This window comes from Alligator mississippiensis, chromosome 9, assembly GCF_030867095.1.
Source record: "Alligator mississippiensis isolate rAllMis1 chromosome 9, rAllMis1, whole genome shotgun sequence".
Classification (NCBI taxonomy): Eukaryota; Metazoa; Chordata; order Crocodylia; family Alligatoridae; genus Alligator; species Alligator mississippiensis.
In genome coordinates this window covers 15,601,133-15,628,587 of record NC_081832.1, presented here as the reverse complement: position 1 = coordinate 15,628,587, position 27,455 = coordinate 15,601,133, and the positions used below count along the sequence as shown (strand labels likewise).

Below are 27,455 nucleotides of genomic sequence, written 5' to 3'. Positions count from 1 at the left end.
ATACTTTGTAAATGAATTAAGTTATAATCAGGATCATAATAGTTCAGAATGTTTAAATATGGAAAAGCACATATTACTCCTGAGAAAACCAATCAGGGTCCCATTATATCCTTTTTTATCCCCTTCTGGGCTAGCAGGGCTTCTCACCTTTCTAGCTGTATATCAGAAAATGGTTGAAGATCCTAATTTAAATATGTCAACATTGTTCCCCTTTTCTGACAGAGTTGGATAAAATGGAGAAACCTGTTAGTCCTGATTAACAGTGTCAGGTCATTCCTGAGTATCAGGCAAGCCTCGGAGAAAGTTGTTAATTTTCCATCCTCACAGAATATACTATTTCTACAAATCACACTGTTTTGTTCCAGTTCCCCGATCCTCAGCTACTTACCCAGCAGGCTGCCATGGAGCTGGGGCCTCCGGGCTTCCATCTTTTTTTAAATCCTACCTGGTGGGCTACCATGCAATAGAGGCTACCCCGATCCTCTAGGTGGGCAGCTCCCTAGCTGACTGGGTCCCTACTCAGGAGATAGGAAGTCTTCCTGGCTGCCCAGATCTCTGAATAGTTGTCTACTCAGCTCCCTGGGACGATGTAAGAGCTATGTATGTAAGTGTCTCTCTGACCTGACTTATAGGATGGGAAGCCAATGAACCATAGAGGCAACTTAGGTGCTGTGTGAAATTGTTTGAAAAAAGAAATCCATTTTAGAAAACCCCTAAATAGCTAGTTTTAAATATTCCCAACCCGTTGGAAATTTGATGTGCTGGAATTTGTGTTTAGATTCTCGACAAAAATATTTGTTTGGAAGTATGAAGTTTTCATGGGATAGAAATTCCAGTTCCTGCAGCGCAATACTGAATTCACTGCACTGCTTCAATTCTGTTTTGAATAATATTTTTATCTCTTTCAATTCCTAGAAGACACGGGACCAGTTCCAAATTAAATGCCACCCACATCTTGGAGATGCATAAGAAACCAATTTTGCATGCTTGGACACAGCTATAATAGTGAAGGAAAGCAGCCTATACAGCTCCACATTTCTCACAGTTTAGTAGGATGTATTTACCCATTTTTCATAACAATTCTGGTGAATAAAATCTGTGGACAACTAAATGCTGATGCCATTCAGGTTCCATTTCAATGTTATATTATGCATAAGCTAGAGAGAGCAGTCCCACTTGTGCTGTGCGAACTCGTAGACTTGATCCTTTTCCCAGGTAGTGCTGCAGTAAACAAATCTCTCTTCCAATAACATGAGGAAAAGCTCTAGAAATTGTGCCTGTTGAGGGAAAGAACGTGTTTTTCTTGCTTGCTTCAAGCATAAAAGACTGTCTGGTATATAGAATTTGTAAGTATAGATTCTGCTTGCTACTAATTCACTCATTTCCTTTCTTACAGCTGTCTTTTCCACGAAACCTCTATCTGTTGTTGAAATCAACAGAAGCAGCAAACCCTTCCAGAACAAGCACAGGACGGGGTGTTAGGGAAGCCCAGATTTAAATTTTGACTCACTCTCTGGCCCTGTGGCTGAAAACCGGGAGCAGATTCCATCTATTGTGTTTGTACAGTGCCTAGCACAGTTGCTGTGACATGCTCTGTCTCTGATGTGGTCATTTACACATTTGACACAGAGGAGAAAATGCATGGAGCATACTTCTCACCATTGTGATAAGAAATGACGCAGAAGTATCACAGACGTATCCCCAGGCACTACACAAAACAAATATTAATAATTACTTAAGCACATACCTAGCTTTAAGTTCACAAGTAATGTCATTGACCATATCCAGACAACTCAATGTGTAAGTCAAGCACCTAAATAACTACGTTATTAAATCATGGCTTGAGTGCTTTATCCATACTTATTTACCAATGTTAAGGAGTTAGCTTCATACAGCTAATGTGGCAGTCAGATGACTGGGGAAGAAGGAACTGCTGCAGAGGCAAGTCCTAGAGACAATCACATACTGATATCTTGGTAGACCAGTCACCAGATGAGAAATTCTAGGTGAAAAAAGCCAGAGAAGAGTTAATCCAGGCTAGTGATTGAGGCTGATTTAATGTGTGAAAGCTGCCTGAGTTCAGAACTGCAGAGAAACCATGGGGAAATCATGGGGTTAGTGCTGTGAATTGATGGAAAGTAACAACTGAAAAAATGTTGGGGTTTTTTTAGGGCAGCAAGAGGTAGTTCGTGCTAGGAAGTTTGCCAGCTGATTCTCGGCACTTTGTCCTCTTTGGACTGTAGGAACACACTTCGCACTCAGACTGATCTAAGTAATTTTGATAGTAAAAACAGCTGTCTGGTAGAAATGATGTTTTTGTTTCTTTGTCAAAAGCTTGAGTTAAATCCACGAGGGCTGCAAGTTGTTTAGATCTTGAACTCAACACCCTTTGTGCTTCCTGGGATTTTCCCACAAGGACCCTCCATTGCAGTTCATGTGATTTCATTTTCCTGAAGTTTCTTCTTGAAGAAAGGGAGGTAGATAATATAAGCTATTGCCATTGGGGTTTACTGTTATCCTCTGATGCCTTGTCAAAATTGGGTAGCCATACCTTGCCCAGTTTGGTGGAAAAGGTGAAAAGAAAAAGCACAGCACAGAAATGTAACTTCCCTAGGATTCCCGTGACTTGTACGCTGAAAGACCACATTCCCAAATACCATCGGCCTGGGAATGTGCACATATTAGAACATATAGTTGTATGCCTATATATGTGGTAGCGTGTATCAGTGTATATGTGTGTGCACACGTTTGTGTATGAGCCTGTGCATATGCGGATGAAAGGGATGTGAGTGAAGTGGGTGCTGAGAGTACGTGTTTGCACACATGGAGTGGGGAGGGGGGGATGTGTGGAAAGTACAGTATGTTTATGTACTTGGAGAGTAGAAGTGGATCTGTTCATTTCCTGTTTTCAGATGTGCCCGTATGAGTGTTCACTGAGTGTGGGTAGGCAGATCCCCTGTCAGAGACAGATGTTCCCCTGAGGAAGACGGACAAAATCTGAGGGCAGTAAGTGGAAAAGTGCATAATTTAGATTTTGAAGAGCTCTGCTCCATGACAGCCCCACGTGTGTCAGTGGCATGACACAGGGGAGCAGATACTCTCATATGTTTGCTGGATCTGGTTTGAAAACTCGGGTTCCACCCTACATTACATGTATCCGACGAAGCCGTCACAAAAAGCACGTGATAGTATTACACATCATCACATCAGAAGACTTTACTGGATTTTGTTATAAAATATGAAAGCATTGTTTAAAGTACTTCTTCAGCCAAACAGTTAACATTTTATAACAAGCAGATTGTTGACAGTAGCCGAAGAAGCAATATGAACTCAAGAGAGGGGGAGAAAAAAAGTCAGTCTATCAAGCTCAGAGCTCAAATGAGAGGGAAAAAAAATCAAAGGTCATAATTAAAAAAAGAAATCAAAATGTGAAGGTCAGTTGAGAGTCAATATATTAGCAGGTGTGTTTAGAGAGCTAAATCTATGAACATCCTGGTAATAATTCATCCTATATGAAAGGTCTGGGAGAAGTCAGGATGAAATCACTGCTGAGGTGGGAACTTGCGGAGTTGCCAGCTCTAGTATTTTTATTGCCCCGCTCCCAGCCTCTGGTGTCTGACTTGAGAGACCGGGCTCTGGGGAACGTGCTCTGCTCTCATGCGAGGATCTTGAAATGAAAGGTTTTCTTTAAAAAAAAAAAAAAAAAGCGTAGAGAACAGCTAGAGCAGGGTCCGTGCCGGGGTTCATTCGCCTTCCCACCTGGCTACCTGCTTTTTGGAGGAAAAAAAAAAAAGTCTCATGATGTGTCAAGATCAACTCATGATTGCGTGTGGCCAGAGTTATTCAGATCGACTCAGCGCAGCTCCGCGTTGTGGGTCACTCTAGCTCCCCCCTGCACGCGCGCACACGCACACGCACACGCGCACACCCCGCTCCAGCAGTGCGACGCCGGGCGGGACCCCGCCGCTCCCCAGCGCCCTCCACCTGCTGGGAGGGAGCCGGAGTGTGGGCAGAGGGCAAGGTGAGGGCAGAGGCTTCACGGTGCGACCGGGCATGTGCGGCTCGCTTGCACATGCTCACTGCGAGCTCGCCGGGACGCGGAGGGCACGCTGCGAAGCACGGCGGATTCTGCTCCAGCCCCGGCTCCGGACCAGCTGCCCCAGCCTCCCTGCGCGGGCGGCGGCGCGGGGACGCGGAGCGGAGAGCCCGGCGCCAGCACCTCGTGCAGCCCGCGGTGAGCGCCGCGCGGGGAGGGCGGCGGCGGCGGCCGGGGATGCCCGGGGCAGCGGTGCCCGCGGAGCGGCGCGGGCGCGGGGCAGGGCAGGGCAGGGCAGGGCAGGGCTGCCTCCTTCTCCTCCTCCTCCTCCCCCCGCCGCTCGCTGCATCCCGGCCCGGAGCTGTCACCGGGGCTCGCGAAGCCCCTTCCCTGCTGCGGGCGGCGGGGCGGCCCCGCGCGGGTGCCCTGCTCCGGCCGGGGGCAGCCGGGACTGGAGGCTGCAGGGTCGCTGTCCGCCGGCCCGGGCACCTCGGCGCCGCTGCCCGGGCTGCTGCGTGCGGCCGGCGGGGACGGGGTGCGGGAGCTCCCGCCAGGGCTGCCCGGAGCGGCTGGACAGTGCCCCTTGGGCTTGGACCTGGAGAAGGCTCCGGGGACCACAACCTGGCGGTGGCCGATGAAAGACACGGAGCTGCTTCTTCCCCGCAGCTTACCAAAACCCAACTCGGCTTTAAACCTCCGCCCGTTGATTTACCGAGTCCCCGTCTAAACCGGCGAGCCGGGCTTTTAACCCGTCTCCATCCCGCCCAGCCCGAGCGCCAGGCGGAGGAGTTCGTAGGCAAGCCTCTGTCCGCAGTTGTTCAGCCGGGAAAGCTTTGGAGTGTGATTTACACACTTTATTTAAAGTTTTTGAGTGTTAAATTAAGTTGGAGTGAGAGCCAGTGGCCTCCAAAGGAAATTATTGCTGGTGTGCAAGTGCTGTGTTTCAAACTTAATCTGTTGACTGAATGATACATTTCTCCTGGGTGAAATTTTAGTTGTTAAAATGCATATGGTTAACCTGAAACCTGTTTTTTGGTCTACATCACGTTTAGCAACAAGCGTTTTGTTCAGTAGAGTACCAGGCGTGTGCACATCCCTTAATGCAGTTAATGTAACTGGCAGGAATGGTTTATTGTTTAATCCTCCTAATGGAGTTTGCTAGTTTACTGAGAGATTTCCTCCCCTGGAATGCTTTACGTGGAGGGCTTTCTTATCCTTTTTTCTCCAGATGTATTGAATACTGTAACTCAGATCTATTCCTGCATGGGGATCCCAGAAAGATGTTTGGTTTATTTCCAAACTAGCTTCTCTGAATTCTTTTCAAGCTGTTAGTTTTCCTTTATTTTTCTAATTAGATTTCAAAAACACAGAAAAGATGACTTCTTCCTTCCTTCAGGCCCTGTAGCACTACTGTGGTTTTTTTTTTTTTTTTTAAATACAATACTATTAGCTTTCATTCGTGCTTAAAAGCGACAGCATGATGCTGCCTTCAGATGATGTTGTGTGTGACTATGAGTGACTTTCAGTACAGTTGTCTTAATAGTAATGATTGTAATAGGATTCAGTATATTTAAATATCTTTTAAATTCACCTTTAAAATTCATGTGAAATGACTGTTACCACAAATAATGTTAATAATTATTTTTACTTAACTAGTATCTCTGCAGAAAGCAAAAGTAGGCACCCCTGCAAAAAATTGCTTAATGATTTCGTCTCGAGCCATAACATTAATTAAATCAAACTGTCAAGTAAAAATCACATGAATCAAAATATACTTATGACTGAATAACAACAGGTGGCATTTTCAGCTTTAGTTTTTCCATTTGTTTTTATTTTTCTCCCTGCATATTTTGTTTTAAAATACTGCAGTGAGACTTGATCCCCATGACTCACTAATCACAACAACATCATATGGCTGAAATGCTCCAAACGGGCTGCTGTTTAAAATATTTCACAAACTTTACAATCTTAAATTTTTTTATGAGGGATTCATTCGGGAGGAATAAAAATGTTTTTGTTGGAGGGGGAATTATCAGTAAGAATCTGTGTGCAGCTACAGTACGTGTGCAAATGCATCTTTATTATGCAGACAAGTTAAACCTAGATACGCATACTAGGAATGAGGAATGTTGTGAAAATATTGTCATTTAGGTTATGCTCAGAGCCACTGCATAGTGTTTAAATAACACAGTGAGTGGTACTTCAGATTCTTCTAAAGATTAAATAGCTTTCTATATAGCAATCAGTCCTGCAACACTTATACAATGTTTTATGTACGTGAGTATTCATAATAAAATCAGTGAGACTATTTGTGCTCAAAAAACGTGAGCGGGGTACGTGCTTGTAGGCTCCGTTGATGTGTGTTTCTATGTGCTTGCACCACACGCACATTAAACTGCAAGTCCATTAAATAAAATTCCATCATTTTCCGCTGTCATTTTAACTACTATTTCTGACAATGCTGTAGTACAGATTTATTCTGATATAATTTCTAATTCTTCTCAGTAAGATTAATTTTTTCTCTCCCAAAATGTGCAATAGCTAGATGTTTTTAAGGTGTCTTCAGCCGGACTATCCAACTAGAACAGTGTTGAAGACTAATTAATCTTTGCCGTAAACTCCTTCTGCAATAAATTCACAGGCTGTTGTACTTAATATGTGGAAATGACTGTTAGGATTTTTGCTGCAGTGGAAAAATGCTTTTAAAGTTATATGAAAATAAAGATGTTTTCAGAATACCAAGAAACTATTTTGGAATTAATTTTGACTGTTAAATCTGAATTTTCAATTGAATTTAACTCTTCATAGACTGTACAACCTAATCAAAGAAATATTTTATATGATGGTCATAAATAAATGTACCCTGTAGGTCATGGAGGCATTTGGCAGGTGTAGGGAAACCCTGTGTTATTGTTTGCCTATTTATATGAATAAATACAGGATATCAGGCTCATGTCTGCCAGTCCAATACATCTTGCTACATCGTATCACAAGAACATAAAGAGGAAGGAAAAAGTAAAGGCAGAATAAACCATTAAATATCTAAAGACTTGGAATAATGGAACTAGCACATGTAAAATAATATAGTGTTTAAATACATTTTCAGTATTTGGCTTATTAAGCGTAGTGCTGTCCTTAAAAAAAAATAAGTCAAACAAACCTCTTTACACAATGTTGTCTCCAGTACGAAAAGGATTTGGAGGTGAGCAAACTGGGAACACTTAATAGAAAAGAAATCTCATTTTCTCCCCCTCTCCCTCCACAATGACAGAAAGACCAACCTGGTCAGCTGTGTTTTGTTTGTTACATTTAGTGGCTTGAAAGGTCCAATTAGAAAACAATTGGTGGTGGCAACCTAACTCAGGTAAAACAATACCTCATCTTTATTTAGAGATCTTAACTGGGGTAATGGTGTTTAACAAACAGTCTGTTTTAATCAGGTGAGGATAAACCCCTCAATTAGGTAGCACATAGCTGCAACTACATCTTGGTGATGACAAAATGTCACTGGGGGCTAAGAGCCCCTTATGAAGGTCTTATGTTGCTATAGTTTTGTTAGAACTGGAAGAAAAAAATCAAGCAAGATTGTGCAGTTCTATTTACTTGTTTTTTTGCAAAAAGATTGTTAATGTGTGGTGATGAGACTTAAAACAGATAAAAGGGACCTTACTCTCTTCTCTTTAGCAGGCTGCTGTTAACCAGGGGTAACTCCACTGAAGGAACACTGGTATTAATAGCAGTGTGAAAAGAGAATCTGATCCGAAACATCGGTCACTGCACAGCTAGTTCCAGCTGTTGTCACATGCTGCATCCTTTTTAGGTTTTTTTTTATGCTGTACTGTGTGTGTGTGTGTGTGTGTGTGTGATGTATTGCACGCACTGTACACCCTCTGTATGTTCTGGATTTAGTTATATCATTGCACTTTATTTAAAGATAGATGGTTTACGTGTGTGCATTAAAAGGAGAGAAAATTATACAGGATAATCCTTCCCATGTAAACTACCGGTATGTAATTGCTTATTTCCTAGTACTAGTTTATTTAACATGGTGCATGGTTCATTACCAGAGAAGGAATAATTTCTGCTTAACAGATTATGGGGGATGCCGGAGGTCATTAGAGATTGTTTGTTTGTTGTGAAATATAGGCAATATCTTCACTTGACTCTTCCATACCGTTTTACCAGGATATCTGAAGCAGGCTTCTGGCTTTCTAGGAAGGCTTGTGTATGGAACGTGAAGCTGCATTTATTTCTGTTTTATGGATTACTTATTTAGTCTGAGTACGATTAAGGAAAAAAAGAATGAACACATACAGAGTTAATGGCTCTACCTAGCCCTATTACACCTGGTTATGGCAACTGGGACATTGCCTTTACCTCTAAGTCAGGGCAGTAAGGGTAAATAAGAAGATATGGGTCCACATAGTTGGTTGTAGCATCACACATTTTATGGTTACTCAAACAACTGGTTCACAATCTTCTATTTAAAACGAGCGTACCTGATTTTAACACTCAGCAGTTCATACAAAAGAAGACATTTAGTTTGGAAAAAAAAAAAAAAGACCTCCTCTTATTCATTATTTGCCGGGCATATTTGTGGTGCATTGAAAGTATGATCCAAATTTGTGACCATTACTTAATTGGTGAAACTCAGCACACAAATGTATAAATATTTTTATAAAATAATACTGAATGTGAAAGGGTGACTTCTTAAAACAGAAAATAATGATATTTATATGAATATACAGACTAAAACACATACATATGTGAACACACACATGCACACACACTAAACAGCAAGATGCATACCATAATGAAGAGCTTCTTAGAATCTATGGTTTCCAGTGCTTTTATAAGTAGGTATTTAATATCCTTACCTTTATTTTATTTATTTTTTAACCTTGGAGGAAAGTGATCTTTTCTGTTCTTTTTCTAGCTCTAATTCAATATAAATTCAAAACTAAATGACATATTTCTTAATAAGCAAGGATAAATAACTAGTGAACTACAATGGAAAACATTAAATACATTGAGGAGTACATTGCAGTCTAAGGACTGATTTATTTTCATTTTATTTTTTCATAGCAGAAGACATCTTAAGAGTGCCTGTTGGCAACCAAGATTTCATTTGGTCTGAGGAAACACAAAATTATAATATTAAAATGTAACTGAAGTACATGTGTTGAAAAGAGAATTTGGTTCTTCTTATTGACTTATCTTTTCTGGTATGTTCAGCATAATCCAGTACTTCTGAAACTGGTAGAAGTTACGTTTTTTGGCAATTAACAAATATTGTTATGGAAGGAACTATTAGATTGTGGTTGTAGATACTTTCTACTACACTGAACACTGAATAATAAATATGCATTCTGCAATTCTTATTAAGATGAAAATGTTTTGACTTTAATGGAAGTTTTGCCCCAGGGCTACAGAATTGCGCCCAATGTGGAAAGTGTTTTGAGGATGACGGAGTGCACAGTACAAGAGTGATTCAGAAAAAGTAGAAATCTGAATTTAGAGTTCTTTAAAAAATCAGCAGTTATTAAGAGCCTGATGTTCAAACCTACTTTTTTAAAGTCTTAACTTTTTAGACAATCACTGAAATATGAATAATAGGGTTTTTTCCTCTAGAAATATGAAGGATGGATTCAGGTGGATGAAGAGCAGGACAAAAATAACTGCCGTGTTTTATATATAACGTGTGTTGGGTTTCAGTGTGTGGCTTTATTTGATTTACTTTCAACAAGTACTTACTGTGTTCTGTATCTTTAAAAAATTATGAGGACAGCAATTTTATTTCTTTACCAAAGCAGTGAAAACACCAGGAATCCTTTTATAATTTGGAAAAAATGTCAAAAGAATGAAGTAGTTAAACCTAAGTGTGTTAGATCATATGCTCTAAATGCATAAATAAGCATAACTGTGATCACAGAAACCAAGGTTAAAACCACCAGCAAAACTTGCCCACAAACCCTAATTACTTGCAGGGAATGACCTCAGGCATTGTGAAGTTTGTGCCCGATTGTTGACTGACGTTTTCAGTAGAAGTGGAGTGTGTGTTTTGTTGGGGTGTGGGGTATTTTGTTGTTTGAGACTCTTTTGCTAAGGCCAGGCTGAGTACAAAGGCTGAAAATGGAGTTCATGGCAGGGAAAGCCTTGGATATGGTTTCAGCATTAGGATTCTAAAAGCGGGTGAGACTTCTACAACAATATGGCTAGAAACTGGTTGGAATCGATTGGATTTTATTTTTGAAATGTCAAAAATTTCCTTCCTGATATAGAGTTCGTGCCTAGATATTATCCTGTTTAGATTTGCTCATATGGAAATGGACACTTGAAATACTTGATTACAAACCTGGGATTTCTTCAGGTTCTATTTTCCTGTGCAAGCACAGTCTGAAATACGATTGAAATAGTTTCTAAGCTTTCGGTGTCATTATTTTTCCCCCTAGGGAAGGAAACTGATGTATGGTAGAGTCTGAACTTGGCTTTGCTGAAATTCCAGTTAGCACTGCAATAGAGTGATTTTTTTTAATTGCTTCATTGCATCAAAATATATAGGTTTATAGGAAAAATTGGCTTAGAGCAAAGTCATTCTGTAGACAAGATTCAACTATTTGCATGAAAGTTCCTCCAAAACTGGTCTCAACTTCCCCAGTCTGAACACTTTTATAAGCCTATAGAATTAGAGCACCTAAGGAGGATTGCTTATCTGCTTTTAGTCCTACATATACCTGTAAGGGAATAGATGAATTTATACTAATTGGCATGTGGTTGTAGACTTTGACTTGTAGTCATGATTTGTAAAAAATCTGACCCTCCTTGTTTTGAGAAGCTGAAGAACAGCCCAGTGACTGGAGAATGGAAATGAAGTTATTACTGGTTGAATCCGATATGTTGGAGTATGCTTCATACTTTCCCCTGCTTGTTGGAGAGGCCAGACTCCACCAAAAAATTAACCAGAGTAGGAAAGCATTATATTCTAAACAAAGGCAAGGGGAGGTGAGGAGAATTTCTTAAAACTCAGCACATGCCTTTGAAACTGAAAATGCCTCTAGGATTACTCAGGCACCCACAAGAAACAGAACCAACAAGGGGAAAATGGAGCAGGAATTTGGAAAAATGTCATTTTTAGTTTAAGTAAGCAAAGCAGGTTGGGAGCCTCTGTTTACATCGTAGTCTTTGCACCACCCCAAAACCCACCACCCATCAGTTGTTTGTGCAGGGCTGCAAAACTCCTTTTGGAAAATTCTTTTCTGAACAGCACTTTGATGTAACCCATTTCTTTGGTCTCTTACGTTTCCCCTCAAGTATTTTGTAATAGATTTAAATTCAGAACCGAGTAGAACTGTGTATCCAATTGTATGACCTCCATTTCTGCCACAGCTATCTTCGCTGAATTCAATCTGTAAGATTTTGGCTGCTGCCGTTCTTTGAAAAAAAATCTTAACATACCTACTGAACGTGATCTAAACTATTCTATAAATGTCCATGTAACTGAAGTAGGACTGTGTGAATAATTTATTTATGTATTTATTTATTTTTTTTGCTTCAGTGATTAAAACAAAAAAATGAAGAAATTGTGTTTAACGTTGAATACAAACTTTGATAGGAAATGAAATGTTTTTCTTTTGAGGTAACTTTATTTTTACCCTTTTAAAAATTGGATCCAGCTATCAAGCTTTTAAATGAAAATGATTTACAAATTAAAAGAGAAATGTCTTCTTCGGAGTTGTCTGAAATGCTCTTCCCCACAATCCCCTCCCCACTTTTGGGAGCTTTCAATTCTGTGTGAATTCTGTAAATAGCTTGGTTCTGAAGCTCTGTGTGTGTGTATATTTTTTGTAAATGCTCTGTTAGTCCACAACTTCATACTATCTCTACCTTGATTTATATTTTAAATGCTCAGAGGCATTGAATTAAGGTAAGGATGGAAGTCATTGCTGACACTTGGGGCAAAACACAGAAAGCATTTATATATGCTGTCTTCCATCATGTCTAATTTGGGACAGATTTAGCATGTTTGGGCCTGATCCTGTTCCACTGCTGTCCATGAGAACTTTTGTCAGTTCATTTCAATATGACCAGATCAGGCCTCTTTCAGAGTACTCTCAAACATTTTGTACTTGGTACAGACACAGCTCCTGTTCACTTCAATTTTATGCATCCAGAATTACAAGGCAAGTAAAAGTAGGGACTGTCATCAGTATGCACTATGCATAGAAAAGCATGTGTGTGCACAATCCCATAAAGCTCACTTGACACAAAAGAACAGAAGCCTGCAAATTGAGAGCTGGTACAGGATTAACAGGACATCCTTACCTACTCTTGGCCTTTTTCACAGAAAACTACCATAGACCCTATGGTGATGCTGAATGTAATCTCAGACACTGATAAAGTCCCTATAGTGCTTTAACTCACAGTAGTGAGTTAGAGAGAGCAGTCAAGCTTGTGACTTAATCCTCTGGGTGTGTAGAGCTGGTTGTGCAGCTTTGTAGGGGTATCCATTTTTCTTTTAATTTATTTTTAAAAATGATAAAAACTCTTACTAGATTATAGGAGCCTTTGTAGTCTATTGCATAAATAGAATAAAGGGCCAGTTCAAGAAGTAGAGCAAAGAACTTAATCATTTGCAGTCCTATGAGTGTAGGCAGCCCTTCACAAAACAGGATAAGAGATGTTCTCTGCCCTAAAATGTTTACAGTCTAAACAACATATGGTCTTTGTGCCAAGTATTTGCCGTCTGTTTTTTGAAACAATTAACCCAGTTCGGTATCTGCAAAGCTTTAAATGTTGGTTGCAGTTACAGAAAACCATCAGAAGGCACTACGGCCTGTTGTTTCTAGGTTCTATCTGAATTCTTTTTCTTTGTTTAATGAAGGGTAATCATGAAAGTACTCAAATGTACTTTGATTGTTGTCTATGGTCGAATGGAAGGGATGAGCAGACAGTACCTATTAGAACAAACTGATTTGTTTGTAAAATATTTCATTCAAAATATACAGTCTAGCAAAGTCTAGAATGAAAGCAGATTTGTTTTTATCTAAAAGCAAGTTATACCCCAATATATTGAGTTCAAAATTGAATCCATTTACAGAACTTATTTTAGCAGCACTGAGTAGTATCATAACTGTTTCGGTCTTAAACATATTATGCTTTTTACAAAGTTGATATGATTAGGATTGCTTCAACCGGACTGCAGTTTAGTCATACTGGCTGTTAAATGGGTGTTGGAATGCAACAATCGTTTAACAGCGCGTAGAAATATGGCACACTAGTTTGGGACAGGAAGTAAAATAATATAATTTCCAACTTTGACTATTTGAAGATCGCATACATAGCATGTAATTATTTGAACTGGAATTTAGTGAGGGTAAATGGTGCTAATATGTCACTTTTGTGAGATGTGCCACTGGTGTTCACTGCCTCGGTTTTACATCTTTTCAGTTGAAATGTATTTCAGCTGCACATCTTTTCCTAGTAAGTGAACCATAAATAAGTGAGATGTTTATATACACTAGTTTGAATCAGAAAGGCTCAATTCTCATCTTGGTTCTAACACCAGTTTCTTCTATTGTCCTGAAAACCATTTAACCTCTCTGTCTATTACAACTGAAGAAAGGGAATAATTGATATTTTAACCATTATCATATTGGAAATGCTGCAGTAAGTCAGCATTTTAAATTAAACACATTCTGTGGAAGGTTTTGAATGCATCGGAAATGGCAAGCACAACTAAAATTACATATATAAATTGAAATTAAAAAAGCAAACTTGAAAAGTATCGTTTTAGGTACTTTGTCAGAAAAATAGTATGTTGTGACCACTTCTATTTACTTCATTGGGACTAGGACTTGACCATACAATGTTATAAATTGTCGGATTCCCCCTCCTCCCCATCTCCCTGTTCCCTGCTCCAGTTCTAGGGGAAACAAAATGACTGAATATTTCTCTGTACAGGCAACACAGAAAAATTACACTGACTGTACACAAAATGATGTTGTATGTAGGCACTAGTAAGCTGCTAGGATAAAGAGTGGAAAACCCACTTTCTGTTAACTTTTCAATTATAGAAAAGTTAGAAAAACCGTGGTGAATACAGTTTTTTTTCCCCAGATTGCAATATGATTTCCTCTACCAATGCTGACAGTATTTATTTTGCAATACAATTTTTTTTCCAGATAATTAAAAAAAAAAAAGTAATGATAAAATGTAGGATGTACATTCATTGGAGTGTTGTCCTTGATCAAATCTATAAGACCTTTAATCCTACAGTAATACAACTATATAACTGTGGCTTTTGTGTGGCCTTTTTGGAGATGGTAAAGGTTGTCACTTTAAAAAGAACAGTGTGGCAGCTTATTCTGAATGAGGCACTCTAACAGTATTAATGTCTTCCACCTGGTATGGAATGAAAGGAGAAAATTTTTCAGTTAGTGACAAATTTGTCATCAATCCACCTGGGTTGCTTTGTAATAAATGTAGGGGTGTTCATTCCAAGAGAAGCTTATAGAGAAAGATGGAGTAGGACTTCTGTTGCATAGCTGCCAACAGGAGGAAAGTAAAGAGCCTAAAAGCAGTATAACTTACATGAAGAAAGGTTCTAAAATACTGGTCAAGAGCAAAATGTCAGGAGAAGTATTCTGTCTGCAGAGTTCTGAATGAAACAAATTAGGATGTGCTAGGAATCGAGGCACCTAACACCGCTCCAGAAAGAGTTCTGTGAGCATTAGTACCCAGATGCACGCTAAGCCCCCTCAACGCTGCATGTGCTGCATTCGGGAGAGTCCAGGTTTATGTGGAAAATATGCATCAGTGTCTCTAACAACGAAAGACTTTTAAACGCCAGCCCTCGCTGTGAACAAGCGTTGGAATGTTTGTTGTGGTTCAAATAAAAAACGCAGTTAGAACAGGGGTGGGCAAAATGATGGATCCAGCCAGTGGATGGACTCCATTTCCCAGCAGCCCCTGCTCGCGTCACTGCAGCCAGTTTCTGTGGAGACCCCAGAAGCAGCAGCGCTGTGATAGCATGGGACCAGGGTTTCCATGGAGACCGACCCCAGCAGCACTGGCTGGGTGGGGAGCTGCTCTAGGGTTGGGGCTGGGATCTTGTAGTGGTGACAGCATGGTCCGGACCGGGGCAGGGCCACAATCTGCTGCCTGCATGCTCTGGGCAGGGGCGTGCAGCTCTGCCCTGGCTCCAGGCCATGCTGTTACTGCTGCAAGATCCCAGCCCCAAGGCAACTCCCCGCCCAACTGAGTGCCCTGTAAACCCTGGCCCCGCACTGTCATGGCGTCACTGCTCCTAAGGTCTTGATGGAAACCAGCTGCAGTGACGTGGGCAGGGGCTGCTGGGAAATGGAGTTCACTGTGGGCCCAGTCTGGCCTGCCGCTGAGCTAGAAGATGTACTTGCACCTACTGATAGCCCACATCCTGACAACTGAGATAAGATCATACCTGCATCATAGACCAGACGTGTGTTTTGGCCAATCCTGCTGTTTAATATACAGGCAACCCTTGCTTAATGCTGTTTCACTTAGGGCTATTTTGCTATAATGCTCGTTTGAAATTGATACCTGATTTCACTTAGTGCTCAGTGAGTTTTGTTATAATGCTCACAGTCACCATTTTGGGTCATTAAAAACAACTGTGGTTGCCATCTTGGGTTGTCAAACGCTTGTTTTTTTCAGAAACGAATTAAGAGCACTAAGCGGGGATTGCCTGTAGTTGAGCTTTTGAATGTTGGAATAGCTCTAAATGCTTTGCTTACCCAACACCTTTATTTTGCTTTCCTGCAACACCAAAGGATTGGTTGCTCTCCACTCCTTCCAGGAGTATGGTTTTCAGGAAAGCACAAGTGAAGAATCGGAATGAGCAACCTGAGATTATCACAGCATTAAGAAAAAATGGGATGGAGACTTAACTCTCTCTTCCTCCTTAGCAAAACTTTCAGTAATACATTATTGTATTTTAGGATATGAAGGAATGGGAGCACACAAACACCAACAGACTCTCCTTATGCCTGAAGAAAGGTGTCTGTGCCCAAAAGCTTGCAAAGAACAATTTTTCCAACTATTTAGTTGGTCTAATAAAAGATATCACATCCACCCAAAGAACCTTGTCTGCCTATGTCCTTCAACATGGCTACAGCCAACAACCCTAAAATACAATAAGGAATTACTGAAAGTTTTAAAACTTTGGTGTAGAGTGTACCCTAGCATATTTAATGCTGTCCTTGGCTTCTCGTTAGAGACAGTAGACTTAATGTAATGCATTCAGTGGTTATTTGTGGGAGGGGAAGAACTTTATGTTCCATGAAAAGCAAGTCTTTGGAAAGGAAGTGATTATTTTTTGCCATGTTTTCCTCCTGAAATTCTAATAAATTCTTCAGTGAGGACACCAAGGAAAAATAAATTTTATACAGAAAATCAGCAGTTTGTTAATTCATATCAGATTATACAATTTGGAGGGATAGCACACCCTTTATCATGGGAATAGCTGCTGTTTCAAAGAATTTTAAGAAACAAACAAAAAAGGGAGAAGCTATGAAAGTTATTTTCATTACTTTTTTTGTTTGCATCCTATCTGAAATAAAATATATGTCTGATAATGAAGAGCAGCTCCTCATCTCTGAAATGTTAATTAGGCCCCTTTCTCAGAACTCTCTGAGTTCATGCCAAATGCTTTTCAAGTGTCTTATAAGCACAGATGATAGAATCATAAAACCACAGAAAACTGGGGCTGGATGGGACCTCTAGAGGCAATCTAGTCTAACCCTGTGCCTGAGGCAGGATCATATCCAAACCATTCCACACACATTTTCCTATCCTGCTGCTAAAGCTACACAGGTTAAGCAGGTGGCCAATGCCCTATTCCTGCAAGGGTTATTAAAATACACTTGAGAGAGCCAAGGACGGGATGCCCTTTGTTACAAAGGAAGGCAAAACCCTCCGCAGTCGATACCAATCTGACCACGGGGTAACATTCCTTCCTGACCCCAAATGTAGTGATCGGTTTGACCCTGAGCAGAAGGGCATGACTTTTTAGCCAAGAACCTCTAGGTTTTAGTCCTAGCAGGAGAGCTGGCCCACTCCAATCAAAATCCCTAGCCTTGGCTTCAGCCAACACTTAATGCTTCTGAGGAAGGCAAAAAAAACCCCCAAAACCCAACTCCTATGACATGTAGCAATGGGCGGGGAGTGGGGGGCGAAATCCTTCCTGGCCCCATCTGGCAACCAGGAAAGCCCAGCAGCAAAGGACATACCCATAATATAGCATAGGCCTAGCTACTCCAAGTTCATCCCTGACTTATGCTGATCCAACTTCATCTTGAACACCTCCATTGATGGAGATGCCACAACTTCCCTCGTCAGCTATTCCACTGCCTCACTGTTCTAACAGTAAAGAATTGTTTTCCTGATATCCAATCTAAACTCGTTTTGCTGCAACTTCAAGCCACTGGTCCAGGTCCTTCATTGTTTTTGTTGCCTACTTGGACTCTATCTAACTTCTCCATGTCCTTTTTTAAAATATGGAGCCCAAAATGGTACATGGTACTTGAAATGAGGCCTAACCAGTGTTGAAAAAAGAGGCACTATAACCTCTTGTGTGTTGCATCTAATGGTTCTACTGGTTCAGCCCAAAACCACATTTACCTCTTGTGCATCTGTATCACACTGCAGACTCATTGTGTCTGTGATCCATGAAGACCCCTAGACCCTCTTCTGTAGTGCTGCCATTCAGCCAGGTGTCACCCATCTTATATCTGTGTGTTTGATTATTCTCCATTAGGTGTAGCACCTCGCATTTGTCAGCAGTGAACTCCATCCTGTTGGCTCCAGCCCAATTGTCCAATCTGTCAAGATCCTTCTGAATTACACTTCTATCCTTCATTGTATTTGCAGTCTTTCTTGATTTTTTTTTTTTTTTTTTTTTTTTTTTTTTTTTTTTTTGTCATCTGCAAATTTGCTCAAGAGATTCTCTTTTCCAGCATCCGTATCATTAATAAACATGTTGAACAATACTGGGCCCAAGACAGACCTCAGTGGGACTGCGTGAAACCTTCAGCCATTCTTATATGGATGCATTTATAATTACCCTTTGCTTCCAACTATTGAGCCAGTTGCCTATCCCAGGTTTCTCCAATTTGGTTATGAGGACATCATGTGGGACTTTGTCAAAAACCTTGCTGAAATCCAGATATAGTATATCTACAATATTCCCTTCATCCACACAGCTAGTTATTTTTTTTTTTAAAGAAGGAGATCAATTTGTTTGGCACAATTTGTTCATAGTAAATCCATGCTGGCTGCTTATGATCAGCCTTTCCTTCTCCAGATACTTGCAAATGGACTTCCTTGTGATATGCTCTGGTAACTTTCCAGGTATCAAGGTAAAGCTAACCAGCCTATAGTTCCCTGGGTCCTCCTTTTTGCCCTTTTTTCAAAAAAGGGGCACTATGTTCACCCTTTGCCAGTCTTCTGGTACCTTGCCCATCTCCCACTATATAAGTTATTGTGAAAGGCTCCAAGATTTCCTCTGAAAATTCCTTCAGTACCCTGGGATGAAGTTCATCAGACCCTGCTGACTTGAATTCATTTGTACCCATCAAAAGCTCTCTGTTTCTTTTGTTATCTTATCCCTCAGCTTGTCCCCTCGATCATGCATGTAAAGTTGTGAGTGAATATTTAGATGCCTCAGCCCTTAACATCAGTCAGTCTTGGTTATTTTTATTAAAACATGCTGCCTTACAGAAATGTTTATATGTGCTTTGTGATGATGACCTGGCCTGGCTTTTTTTCTCTCCTCTCTCACCTTGTTTCCATGATGCATGAAGTCTCATTGGTGAGAGAATTGTAGGGTTACTTGAATTATTTTTTTCTCTTGTGATCAATCTAAGTACGCGTAAGAAAACATTGCAAGAACTAGATCCCCTCCTTCCAGTAAACCTTCAGTTTTTCAACCAGTACTGTGTAGAATGTAGAAATAGGAAAGATGCAGTACATAATCCTGCATAGTCTGGGTATAGTCTCCAGGAACTGGACTTTTTACGACTTTTAAGGTAGGTAGAAACATGCATGTAGAATTGTGCCTGACGCACTCCATTCTGATTTGCTTTGCAAAGGGAGTATGATTGCCAAGGCACTGTACATGTGAAATGTGGAGAGAAAAGAATGCTATTTGTAAGAGCTGGAACAGGCTTGATGTCTTATCAAGAATTTGATGGCAGCTGATGATAGTGGAAAATATAGGTAATTTGGTTTTTATGGCATCTACTAGCAACACTAGTCTGGTGCTCTACAGACAAGTTAACATAATTGGGCTTCTCCTCTTTCCTCAAATGCTCATCTATGTACCCTCCTCTTGGTTATGTAAAAGCAATACTCTAAAAGCATCTGCAAGAAATGTAACCCTGACAAGCCAAATTTCCTACAACAGATCATCATCTGCCACTCTACAGACAGGCAAGAATGTTTTCATGAGTTGTCCAAGAAGTTGTCTCTAAGCACGCTGATAAGTTAGTATTAGCACCACGTCAGTGTTTCTCTGTCTGGTCCAAGGCTGACATTGACATCTGCTCCTACATGACACATGTGCACTCTTCCCCCTTTTGCCCAGCATCTCGTATTGCAGAAGCTGGTCCAGAGCCCAGTCTCCTGAGGCCACTCTTGTAGCCAGTGAAATGACTATGAGAGGAAATATAGCCCTTTCCATTACCAAGATACAGTGTGTCTACAGAACTCCCTTTGGGCTTCCTCAAACAGATAATGTCTTCACTTAAAAAGGGTTTTTGGGACTTCTTTGATGTATAAGAACAGTTGCTGGAAGATGGGGCATATGATGAATATTAAGTAATGGTTTTTCTGCTACCACCAGAACTGTAGGACTTTATGTAACATTCAAGTGCACATTCTTAAAAGTTAGTGTACTCTGGGCCTTAACAAGTCCCTACACATCAGGCTCTGAATTATATCAAATTTCTTACAGACTCCCAAGTTGTTACATAAAATAGATCACACACTAGAGACCTAGAAAACTGTAGTTCAGAATGAGGTCCCCAAATAAAAAATGAACAAGGAGGAAAATAGCTGGGACTTAGCCTATAGGAGACATTTTCAAATTCCCTTCCCCCTTATTTGCCTTCAATTGTGCATACAAGTTAGATAGCTGCTCACACCAAAAAGTAATTAGGGCTTAGCTGCCAAGTGTGAACATTTTATCTTGCAAATCGCATAAATGTGATCCTGCAAATCTTACAATAAAGGTAACATCTACACTTCCAAATGCTGTTTTAGCTCAAAGATCTCAAAACACCTTACAAGTACTGTCAATAAAGGTTTATGTCTAACCTGTAGCACAAGTAAGTATTTTAGTCTAGAGGATAGGCGTGCATATAATAATTGAACCCTGATATTTTGATTTTTAGGAGAAAAGACTTTTTATTTTGATTAGGTTAAGGTGCACTGTTTCTCTCCATATTCATGTCAGGAAATGTTATTCAAAGTTGGGCTGCTGAGTGCCAAAATATAATGGGAAGTTATAAGTATCAGTCCCTTTTTACATATGGTTGAATGAACATCTGATTGCTGTAGTCCTGTGATTTCAGTTGCAACTTCTTGCTAGGCTTGGATTTTTATGTTACTTTTGAACTGTGATTATTTAGGACGGTTGAGAATAATGCCTGTAATTAACCTATGTTCTCAGAGATTCCACAGTTTCAATGGACCTGCTCACTTGTATACTTTTGGATCTGTGAAATCTTTGAGTCCAAAGTTACTAGAATCAGGAGATTATTTGTATAAAAATTATCCAGTCTGATCTCATTAGTGAAGCTGATGATGAGACGTTTGCCAAGAAACTTCTGAGAAAAGTTTCAGCAGGGAGTAACCAGTCAGGTCACTGTCTTTTTAAAATAACTGAAGAAAAGGAAGCATTTGCTGCAGAGCTGAGCTATTTGGTTCTGGTGTGTTTGCCTGCAATGGTGGATAATTATGCAGTGCCACTGTCTCCAGCAGAAAGACCCGTGCTTCTTCCTTCCTTTCACTTGGGCGCAAAGCGGTAGGAACCCAATAATCGGCAACATCAGAGATTAGACATCTACAAGCGAGTAACCCCTAGCCAGTTGACAAGTTCTCTGGCATTAAACACTGAGGCCTTTGATACCACTGAGTAATCTCTAATATGTACTAGCTTCCTGATGCTAAATGAAAAAAGTCATGACAACATCCTGCAAAAGCATCAACCTCTTGGGTTTGGTTTCATTTCCTGATCCTCAGAAGAGGGATGCCTTTATCTAAGGATTCTTGCATTTATTTCAAAAGCCAGCAGAAGGCTTGTGTTGTGTGTGTGGCAGTGCGCAGGACTCAGTATTTGGTTATCCACCCAAGTATTTAATTATACAACCAAGTGAGCTCTGACAACTTTAACTATACTGCAATGTGTAATCGTAATCCTATGTTTGGGGAGAGTGACTGTTGACAAACCAGTACAGTAATTTGGATAAGCCATCTTTGCTTGCATCAAAGCTATAATTTTAACATTAGCTTCAACCTGGTAGAGCTTTGACCTGCCCTGTATTCTGATTGGTATGCGCAATAGGTAGGACGACTACATGTCCTGGTTTGGCTGGGACAGTCCCAGACTTCATAGGTTGGTCCTGGCCAGTTGGTAAAAATTAAAACAAGTCCCAGAATCACAGGCATGTGGGGCGCAGTCCAGCAGGAAGGCAGAGCAGCATGGTTCGGCAGGGAGGCGGGCAATGCCTGCCTGCCTCTGCCTCTGCTTGCAGCAGCACCACTGACTTGGAGGGAGAGGGAAGAGTGGGCAGTGCCTGGATTTGCTTAAAAATAATACGGTCACCTTACCAATAGGTAAATGAGTCTTCCTAGCTAAATAAGACTGTTGCCTTCCCAAACAATTACACAGAATGTACAACAAATCATCGTCTCATTTGCTACGGTTTAGTCTAGGGGAGGGCAAAATATGACACGTGGGTCAGATATGGCCTGCCAAGTACTTTCATTTGGCCCATGGCATCCCCCAATGAATTGCACCCTGCCCAGCCCTTCCACCCACGAGGGTGGGAGCAAGGTGCCCACATGTACACACAGCCCCAAACATACCCTGCTGCGCCTCACTCCCACCTTGTAGGCAGAAGGGTGCAGCCCAGCGAGTACACAGCTTCTGACTGGGGCTGCTGCTGCTCCTGCAGCCCCCGGGGAACTGCTCGGCTTCCCTGGTCTTCTGCTGGCTCTGGGCAGCAAGTAGGAAAACGGCAGGGGCGAGGTTGCAGCTGGGCAGGAGCGTGGGGCTGGGGCTGGCGACACCTGCACCCTGAGCCCTCCACCTGCTGCTGCTGCCCATGGGAGAAGTACAGGAGGTCCCCACATCCCGCCCCCCCCTCACACCACACAAATGCCACACCCACATCCTGCCCTCACAAACCCCCTCACACCCCACCACACACACACACGCGCGCGCACACACACACACACACCATATATACACATACTGGGACTGTGCGAAGCTTCGGTCACTGATTTGATTCAACTGAGATGTAGCCCAATTCGGCGGCCGAATCTCTCAATCCGAGTCGAATCAGGAGAGCCTTTTAATCTCTCTCAATCGAATTGGAACTCTCCAATTCATTTTGGAGAGATTCGATGATTCAGACAAAGACACAGCTTTAAATGTTTTTTTTTCTACATACCTCAAGGTACCAGGCAGCTCATGAATGCTGAGATGCTGGGGCAGATGGAGCATCCCACGGGAGCATGGGGGGGTGGTCCCCATTGTGCTCAGCAGAGGACCCGGAGCACACAGGGGGACCCCCCTACCCCCTGGCTTGGCAACTGGTGCCTCCTGGGTCTGGGGGAGCACCTGGGCTGATTTCCAAGCCAGTGGGGCGTGGGGGCATCCCCTGCATGCTTGGTGGCAGACGCGGAAGTGAATCGGAAATACTTCCAGTTCACTTCCGGGTCCACTGCCAAGCATGCAGCCTCCCCGTGCTCCTGTTGGGCGCTTTATCTGCCCCAAGATCTCAGCGTTCACGAGCTGTGCCTGGTACCTTGAAGTATGTAGAAAAAACACTTAAAGCTGTGTCTATGGCTGAATCGCTGATTCTCCAAATCAGCATCAAATCTTCAGATTTGCATTCAGCCAAATTGAATTGGGACAGTGATCCAAATCAGCTAATCAAATCACTGTCCCCCGAACTGGGCCGAATCCAAATTGAATACAACCCGTTTCGCACACCCCTAACACATACCATACACGCACACCTGCACACCAGATACACACACCTGCACCCTGCTATACACCCCCCCACACACACACAATATACAAACTAAGAATTTATTTAGTTATTATGCAATCACTTCTATATACACTGTGCATGCAAACACAAATCATGGCAAAAATATTTTTTGTAATAACATTATAATATGTTGTAATAGGTGTTTGACTTTTACTGTATGATTTGGTTTTGGAAGGGACTTCCAGTGGCAAAAGTCAGGGGTTAGGGGGTGGGACTTTTGGTCCCAAGATGGTGACAAGGGGGCAAGACAATCATCAGGGGGTGGGGCTCCCCATGTGGCCCTCAACAGCTCACCAAAACTCATTAAGTGGCCCTCCACCCAAAAGAATTACCCGCCCCTGGTTTAGTCAATCTGTTAATTAGATTAATTCAGTCACTTTCTTAATTTGACTTGTTTATATATATGCATGGTGCATATACTGGTTTTTGAGGAAACACTGGCTTATATACTGATTATTTCTTTTGGTGACCATTACATTCATCACTTATATGTTGGGGTACCAAAAAGAGCTATGGTACCCCCTAAGTTTCTTTTTGCATCTATTTAGTTTGAAAATTACATTTCAATAGTCTTATCTACGTGACAATAATTCTTTCTTAAACTGAGAGTTAGCAAGATTGATTGCTTCACTATTTTAATTTACTGAGCATAGATTACATATCCACAAGAAAAACTTCTCTCTAACAAAAGCACATTATATCTTGGCTCTTGGTTACAACCAGCTCAACTTTAATTTCACAGCTTGCTGCCAACAGCTGCCCTAGCAAGACACAGCACTCATAATAAATGATATTTCTCTTAAAGAAGGAAAGAGAAAGAGAGAGAAATGCAAACCTTGTTCCAGCTGGATTGAGGAGACAGACGTAGCATATTTTTCTTACTTACAAAGCTGCCATCCATAAACATTTTAAATTATTTTTCATGCTTAATAATCAGGATCAGACCTTTTTTTTCAGTACTGAGGCAAGCACAAGATACTGGAGTCATAGAGTTTCATTCAAAGCTCATTAGTTATGGACTTTTCCTAAATCTTGCATTTAAAGGGTTTCAGGGGAAGTTCACCTATTAGATTCAGTTACTTAACGAGTTACTTGGAAGAAACATTGAAATGAACAATCAAGATAGTGGAGATGGTTTTCGTCAAGGCTTAGTATCAGAATCCCTAGATTTTTACCAAAGGCTCTTTAATGACTACATGTAAATTATGACATTGGATTTACTTCCTGTTTAAAAGATGGCACTATGTCACCCATAATACTGTAAATTTGTGTTGGGATGAGAATCCAGTATTTAATGAGGGAGAAAATTGTAAATTCATCTATACCTTGTGCTGACTTCTTAGAGAGAGGAATTGTTTTTTGTTGGTTGTAAAGTACCATTCATACATTGTACTGCCACATGTGAATAACCTACTAAATTATTTCCTGTGTAATCCTTAGAAGTTTCCCATCCCAAACCTGAATCATCTCAAACCTTTTTTAATGAGCACAAGATAGCACCACATAAAGTGAGAGGTTGCCGATGCCTGTGTGCACCATACTGACATTTGTCTCGCACATTTTTTTACTTTTAGGAGGTAATTTTCAGACCTGTCTCAACAAGCTCTTGATTTTTGTGTCTATAATGTATGGGAACAAATCATGACATCTGCAGTTGTGACAGCTAGGTACCTAGTTTCTGGGAGAAAACAGTTAGACATATAAATGATACAAACGGTACCTGCAGTTACTCACACTTGACAAATACGGACATAAAAACAGAAGCCAGGCTTTAAAAGCATGTCTCAAAGTGTCCTGGGATTTATTTTCATATATGCAGAGATTTATAATCTGCTAAATGACTACAGGTAAATATCCATATGCATGTCTTGCTATCAGGTGAAAAGTCCGCTGAAAATGCCATTTATGCCTTTCGAAAATGTGGTCCATATGTGACCAGCAGCCTACCTATCACAAAGGACAGTTAAGTCAGAGTTCCATAAAATATCTCTTCCTATTGCCAGAAGGCACCAGACGCTTCACAAGATCATTGTATGCAAGTGCCCCTGCTGGATGGTAGGAACTGGATTGTGGAGATTTCAGTGGCCATAGAGTGGACAAGAGCTGTTGGCTTGTCTGAGCAGCTCTGGAGTGCTTTCATTTTGCACAGGCAGTATAGTGTACTGACAACCAAAAGCATTTATTATTCATCTGATTTAAGAAATCTTAATAAAGAAGTCCATGAAAAGACTAATGGTTTTGTTATATGCTAGTATAATGCACAAAATTCTGTGCATTAGCCAACTTAGCACCATAGGTGCATGTGTTTATTTGCAAAGACAGAAGAGCCCCTCTGAATTCATCATCTGTCTACACAAATATAATGCAGCCAAATCAGGATTAGGTGGTTGCAGACAGTAATCTGCACTGGAATACCAAGCCAACCAAATGAGTTTTCAAGACAAGTGTGAGAGTACAAATGAATTGCTTAGTGACCATTACTTAAATAGCACATAAATAATGGGCTTCATAACTGATCCAATAATAATTGGCTGTATTCATTTATCCTATAGCCATGAGAACAGATTCTTCCTCATTGTGCTGTACCATTGTAACTGAGGTGGTTCCTGTGCTAAATGTTAAACATTCTAGAATAAGACTAGATACAGTTGGTAGCTTTTAAAAATACTGGGATGATTATGATCAGGTAATTGTTTTATTAGTTATTATATAGGTTAAAGAAATATTGAGTTTATAATTTCTTTGATCATGGAACTGCTTAGTAGCTGCTCCATAATTAATCCACACTTCTGTTTCAAATCCTGTTTTTGATGTTCTCTAAGGGTATAGATAAATGAAAAAATAGTATTACTATCAAATTGTTCTGGTACAAACTGTTATGAAGTAACTGTTACATCTACATGATCCTTTGGGCTAGGGACAGAAGGTACACATAAACCAGTTTAAGTGATCAGAAACTGGTTTAAACCAATAACAAAACATAGGTTCAGTGCACATAAACCAGTTTCAAAATGGTCAAAACTGGTCTAAGATAAACCTGGTTAAAGTAGCATCAGATTTAACTGATTTGGGTCAAACCGGTTTATGGAACTTCTGTCCCAGACCCCTTCCTGGTTTAAGTTAAACCAGAGTCCTCCAACATTCCAGCATGCTCTGCAGCCCCGGGCTGGGCTGTCCTCTCTGCTCCAGGAAGCAGGGCTAGCCCCACCCTTCTACTCTCTAGCCTGAACAGGGATGGGGGAGTGGCCAGATGTGTCCTGGCATGGTCCTGTTAAGGCAAAGTGGGCAGGGAGGGGGTTAATTTTTCCCTCCTCCCCCTCCTGCAGCTGAGGATGGGGCTGGCAGACCCCGGCTGCAGTCCCCAGAGGCAGAAGGGATGGACGGAGGAGGGAATTAACCCCCTCCCTGCCCCCTTCGCCTTAATGGGGCCATGCCGGGATGGCATCTGGCCATGTCTCCCGCCCCCCCGCAGACACATGACCCCCGCAATGCCTCCGAGCTGGTCCATGTAGCCTGCTGCCCAGCCAGCTGCCACCTGTGTGTACCAAGCCAGGTTGCTCTCGCTGACAGGGCTCAGCTTCTGCATCAGAGCTGCAGCTGCTGGGGAGGACCCCACCCCCATGGGCCAGCCAAGCCATCCAGCTGCCTCAGCCAGGGCTGAAAGGGGCTGACTCAGAGCAGGGCCTTCCTCAGCGGCTGTGGCTCAGTGACAGCTGCTCCCCATGTCCAGGCTGAGCCAGGCCAGGCAGTGTTGCACAGAGCCCCCCTCCCCACTCCATGGTGGCAGGGGGTTGGGGAGGAGGAGGAGTAGGGGAAAGAGTCCTCCTCCAGCATTACACAGAGCCCCCTCCCTGCCATGTGGTGTCTTGCTATCAGGAAGACAAGGAGGAAGTCTCCCTCTGGGGCCGGCAGCACTGCACAGAGCCCCCCTCCCTGCTGCAAAGCAGTGGGGGAGGGGGAGGAGGAGGAGAGGGAAGAGTGCCCTGCTGGGACTGGGCAGCGAAGCTGTGCACCCAGATTGCTCCTGGCTGTCAAGGAGCTGCTGCAGGGGACAGAGCTCTCCCCCTTTTCCTCCTCCCCTGCCATGGGGGTCTGGCTATGCT

General features: G+C 41.7%; 1 protein-coding gene and 1 long non-coding RNA gene across 8 annotated transcripts in view; one reads left to right on the top strand and one right to left on the bottom strand.

Moving 5' to 3' along the window:
- LOC109282466 (uncharacterized) overlaps positions 1 to 27,455 on the bottom strand; it is a 237,135-nt gene that overhangs the window by 83,044 nt on the left and 126,636 nt on the right. The window lies entirely within an intron of this gene.
- EYA2 (EYA transcriptional coactivator and phosphatase 2) overlaps positions 3,874 to 27,455 on the top strand; it is a 143,907-nt gene continuing 120,325 nt past the window's right edge. For 3 of the 5 annotated variants that reach the window (XM_059733175.1, XM_059733174.1, XM_059733173.1), the window contains exon 1: positions 4,028 to 4,234. In XM_059733175.1, the coding sequence (XP_059589158.1) occupies positions 4,054 to 4,234 (181 nt within the window). In that variant the 5' untranslated portion in view covers positions 4,028 to 4,053. The other 2 variants (XM_019484556.2, XM_014609750.3) reach the window with 2 other exon arrangements.